General features: G+C 36.9%; 1 protein-coding gene across 1 annotated transcript; it reads left to right on the top strand.

Annotated features, from left to right (window-relative positions):
- Positions 1 to 1,029: 1,029 nt before the first annotated feature.
- LOC126893376 (uncharacterized) lies at positions 1,030 to 2,298 on the top strand. Its single transcript, XM_050663489.1, has one exon. The coding sequence runs from the start codon at positions 1,030 to 1,032 to the stop codon at positions 2,296 to 2,298; it is 1,269 nt and encodes a 422-aa protein (XP_050519446.1).
- Positions 2,299 to 4,922: the final 2,624 nt, after the last annotated feature.

The following is a 4,922-nucleotide window of genomic DNA, read 5'->3' as shown; positions in this document are numbered from 1 at the left end:
ATATTGCAAATTATGCATTTCACGAAAATAGCTAACTTTTAACATGTTGTATCTCGGTTTGTATTGGTCTTAAAGATATTGCAGAAAAAGAATTTGGTTTGTGTTACTAAAAGATACAATTTTAATACCTACAGTTTTTTTGATTAAATGCATATTTTTCGAGGTATTCTCAAAAAACCCTCTCAAAAAGTCGATTTTTTTCATCAAAAAACTGTTACTTTCAAGCGCGAATAACTCGAAAAATATTAGTTTTACGAAGAAAATGTAAAAAACATTTTTTTCTTAGAATTACTCTTTACATAGATTTACATAGTTAAAATGTTATAAAAAATTCCCGCCCCCGAGATGGGGTGGCAACAGGCCCGGTCTGGCCAGGGCGGCTGGTCGGCGATCGCCGAGGGCCTCCGGCTCAAGGGGGCCTCCAAAAGCCAAAAAATTCAAGTAAACAAAAGTTTTTTTATTATAAAAAATTATTTTGTTTTACTGTGTAAACACATTTATAAATCGGTAGAAACTCATGAAAACTCCCATTATTATGAACTTGCGGCCAAGGCAGCTTTTCAATGCCCAAAAGGTCGTGATATTGAGAGTCTTCTAGCGGGGAACCAATCTAAACAACGAGAAAGAGAAGTTTACACAAGAAGATTAGTTGTTCAACGTTTGATTGACATAGTTTTATTTCTGGGTAGACAAGGCATTGCTTAGAGAGGGGACAAAGCAGAAGGGGCCTACTCACTTGACTCTGTAGAAAATCATGGCAATTTTCTCGAACTTGCCATGATGGTTGCAAACTATGACGTCATTTTACAAAACCATGTGAAACAATGCATTGAGGAGAGTAAGAAACATAAACAAAAAACAATTGAGAAAAGAAAACTTGTCGGAAAGTCAACCAAATGACAGTACGGGCGAGGCTCTTTGATCACATTTTTGTCCAAATCGTTTATAAACAAGCTAATTAAAACGATTGCTACAATTGGACGTAATATCATATTGAAAGACCTCAAAGATAGTATTATTTACAGCGTGATGGTAGACTCTACCCAAGATGTGGCAGTGATGGACCAATTAGCTATATGCGTACGCTACGTTGTCCAAGGAAAGGTTTATGAAAGACTACTAGAGATGACTGTTATTGATGACTCTAGTGGACAAGCATTGTACGAGCGAATAACATCGGAATTAGCAAAGTACGGAATTCAAGCATCAAATATAGTTGCGTGTTCATTCGACGGGGCAAGTAATATGAAAGGGTGTTACAATGGCTTACATGCTCACTTCAAAAAGGCAAATGAAAATATGATTTATACTCACTGTATGGCTCACGTCTTAAACTTAGTAGTAGCTGACTCGACAGTAAAGTTGCTTCAAGCAGAAAACTTATTTGGATTGGTAGAGGAATCTGCAGTTTTTCTGAGTTCATCTTACAAACGAATGGCAGTGTGGGAGAAAGAAACAAAAAAACAACATACCGCCCACGACAAACTTTATAGACTGCAAAAAATAGGAGCCACTAGGTGGTGGAGTAAACATAAGGCTCTGTCATCGATAACTGATGAAAGTGTTTTAAGGAGCGGGGAAATTGCCACGGACAAATTAACTAACGTCATTACCGTATTATTCAAAGAAATATCTGATGGTAATTTTGATTGCAAATCCAGATATATGGCCAGAAATTTGGCAAGTCAATGGGCGAAATTTGAAAACCTATTTATTTCATTCGTTTTACTAGATATGTTTCTTGTTATAACGCCTGTTTCGAAATATTTGCAAACTAAAACATTGGACTACGCTATTGCTTGGGATTTGGTTCAAACACTACTTAAACAGATCAATGAAAAAAGAAATGACAAATATTTTGAATTTTTGTACACGAAAACAAAAGAGTATGCGACTGCTGTTAACAGTAAATTGGAAGATAGCAATATTGATTTGGAATTACAATTGGACTTTACGGAAAGAAGAATTTCAAAGAAAAAACGAATGCCTGGGGAACAATCAAGTGATGATGCTCCTGAAATATCAGCAGCTCAACATTTCAAGCATGTATTTTTCAATATGTTAGACTGTGCTAGAACAAGCATAGAAGAAAGATTTTGCCCAAACAGAGAAATTTTAGAGGACCTTTCTTGGTTAAATCCAAGAAAATTTAATGACATAATGACGATTAAAGACTTTCCGGCTGGAGTCCTCTCTTGTATCTCAAAACTTTACAATGTTGAAAGAAGTATATTATTAATAGAACTTAAACAATTTGCAGATCAGTACAAAAGTTTCATAAAAGTTGTAAACACTTAAGATGAACAGATCCCAGACGAAGAATCAAACAAAGCAGAAGAAATTTTAAAAGACCGTGAACTCGATTCGGAACCTGAATCAGAACAAGACAATTTTCGTGGTTTCTGCAATGACAGCAAAAAATGTTTCAAGTGTTTGTCATGTGCCTTCTCAGTTCTTGTTGAACTCTCTGGATCAGGATTGTTCACTAACTTATATGTAGTTTATAAATTTATCCTAACGATACCCTGTACACAGGTTATATGTGAACGGGTTTTTTCTAAGCTAAAAATAATAAAGAATCGTCTTAGGGCTAGTTTAGGCCAAGACCTTATGTCTAGCCTTATTTTTATGAACATAGAGAGAGACTTGTTTTCTGACATCGACAAAGAAGAAATCATTAATGTCGTGGCCAGTAGTAGTGACGAACTTAAAAGAAAACTGATGGGATAGGCTAGGCAATCGTTGATAAGGCTACTATCACTATGGTAGGAATTTTTGTCGTGTTTATACGGTTAACACATTTTTTTTAACTTCTTTATGTAATAATTATTTATGTTATACTTATACTTCTATTACACTAGGTCATATTTTAGTATCAACGTACACTAGGGCGTTGCATTAAAGTTTTGTTTAATATAATGGAGCGTTTTTTTGCCTTGTGTTTTTATCGACACTAGGCCATATTTTAGTATCAATGTACACTAGAGTGTTGCAATAAAGTTTTGTTTAATGTAAAATGCAGCGTTTTTTCATTGCGTTTTTATTGTCATGTTAGTAGTTGACCTTTCATTTAACTATCGTTCTGTTTTAGTCAACCATTCTTAAACAGTACTGCATTTAAAATTGATTTTTGAAGTAGTTACATTTATTAATAAATTAAAATTTGGTGCTGATGTAAAGGTAAAATATTTTAATCATTTTAGCCTCTGGATTGTTGATATACAATGTCAATGTCATTTAGAGGTACAGTATTACCTAACCAAATAGAATCGCTAAGATCTTCAAATTGCATTGTAAAATATTTAGCAATTATTCAATTTCAACCAAATTATTAAAAATTTAAAAGCATTTAAAACCACGTTAGCCGCATGCAGCAAACATAGGCTAACTATTGTTGCCGTGAGAGGACCCCATGGTCCTCGTTCTATTTCCGGGGGGGGGGGGCCTCAAATCACCATCTAGCCGAGGGCCTCCAATGGAGCCAGACCGGGCCTGGGTGGCAACCACCCCCAAGGTTTTAGCGTACAGCGGCATGATATAGAAAATGATCCTTGGACTATTCCTCACCTTCTGTAAAAATTTCAAGTAAATCCATGCTGGACGAAAAAATTACGAGCCAAAATGCTTCATTTCCTCGACTATTATGAAAATAGTAGAAATTTATTATATTGGGGTTTTTGAGATCACTGCACACGAGTTAGTCTAAGAACTGGGAGCGGATTTTCTGCGTGATAAGTAATATGGAAAAACTATACGGGGATATGTTGAATTAGTTGTATACATGACTTTTCCCAACGGCCGGAAACCAAAGTGGGGGACGAGGGTAGTTATAAGGGGTCAAAGTCGCGGTTTTTTTTATTTTTTTTTTTTTTTTTGTGACACTCATGATCGAGATAGTGCACCAAAATTTGGGAATAAGTAGGTCATGATGTAACTAAGTAAAATCTCTAGAGGCGGAGCGCTGCGGGGCCGACAAAGGGGTAGGGGTAGGGGTGAATATTAAAAATATAAGGGGTTTTTTGCGACGTTCGTGATTGAGATAGTGCACCAAAATTTCGGAATACATGACATAACTAAGTAAAATCTTCAGACCCGGAAACCAGAGTGGGGGACGAGGGTAGTTATAAGGGGTCAAATTCGCGGTTTTTATTATTTTTTTTTGTGACGCTCATGATACATATAGTGCACCAAAATTTGGGAATAAGTAGGTCATGACGTAACTAAGTAAAATCTCCAGGAGCGGAACGCTGCTTGGGGTACAAAGGGGTGGTAGGCAGGGGTGAGTATAAAAATATAAGGGTTTTTTTTGCCGTTCGTGATCTAGATAGTGCACCAAAATTTGGGATCAAGTAGATCATGACATTACTAAGTAAAATCTGCAGGGGCGGAAGGCTGCGTGGGGAAAAATGTTGTGCTGCGTCACAAAAAAAAATAATACAAACTGAGACTTTGACCCCTTAAAACTACCTTCATCCCCAACTCTGAATTCCGCCCCTGGAGATTTTGCTTAGTTACGTCATGATCTACTTATACTCCCAAATGTTGGTTCACTATCTCGATCACGAACGTCACAAAAAATCCCTTATAACTTTTATATTCACCCCTCCTCCACCCCTTTGTCGGACACGCAGTGTTCCGCCCCTGGAGGTTTTACTTAGTTACGTCATGACCTACTTATTACCAAATTTTGGTGCAGTATCTCAATCATGAGCGTCACAAAAAAAATAATAAAAACCGCGACTTTGACCCCTTATAACTACCCTCGTCCTCCACTCTGGTTTACGGCTCTGGAGATTTTACTTAGTTATGCCATGGTCTATTAATTCCCAAATTTTGGTGCACTATCCCAATCACGAACGTCGGAAAAAAACCCTTATATTTTTATATTCACCCCTGCCCCACCCCTTTGTCGGCCACGCAGG

This window comes from Diabrotica virgifera, chromosome 1, assembly GCF_917563875.1.
Source record: "Diabrotica virgifera virgifera chromosome 1, PGI_DIABVI_V3a".
NCBI lineage: Eukaryota > Metazoa > Arthropoda > Insecta > Coleoptera > Chrysomelidae > Diabrotica > Diabrotica virgifera.
The sequence above is the reverse complement of the archived record's forward strand: the minus strand, read 5'-3'. Positions and strand labels throughout refer to the sequence as shown.

What these genes read in the sequence shown, in the direction of transcription:
- LOC126893376 (XM_050663489.1), top strand. Translation starts at nt 1,030, where the DNA reads ATGGTAGACTCTACCCAAGATGTGGCAGTGATGGACCAATTAGCTATA.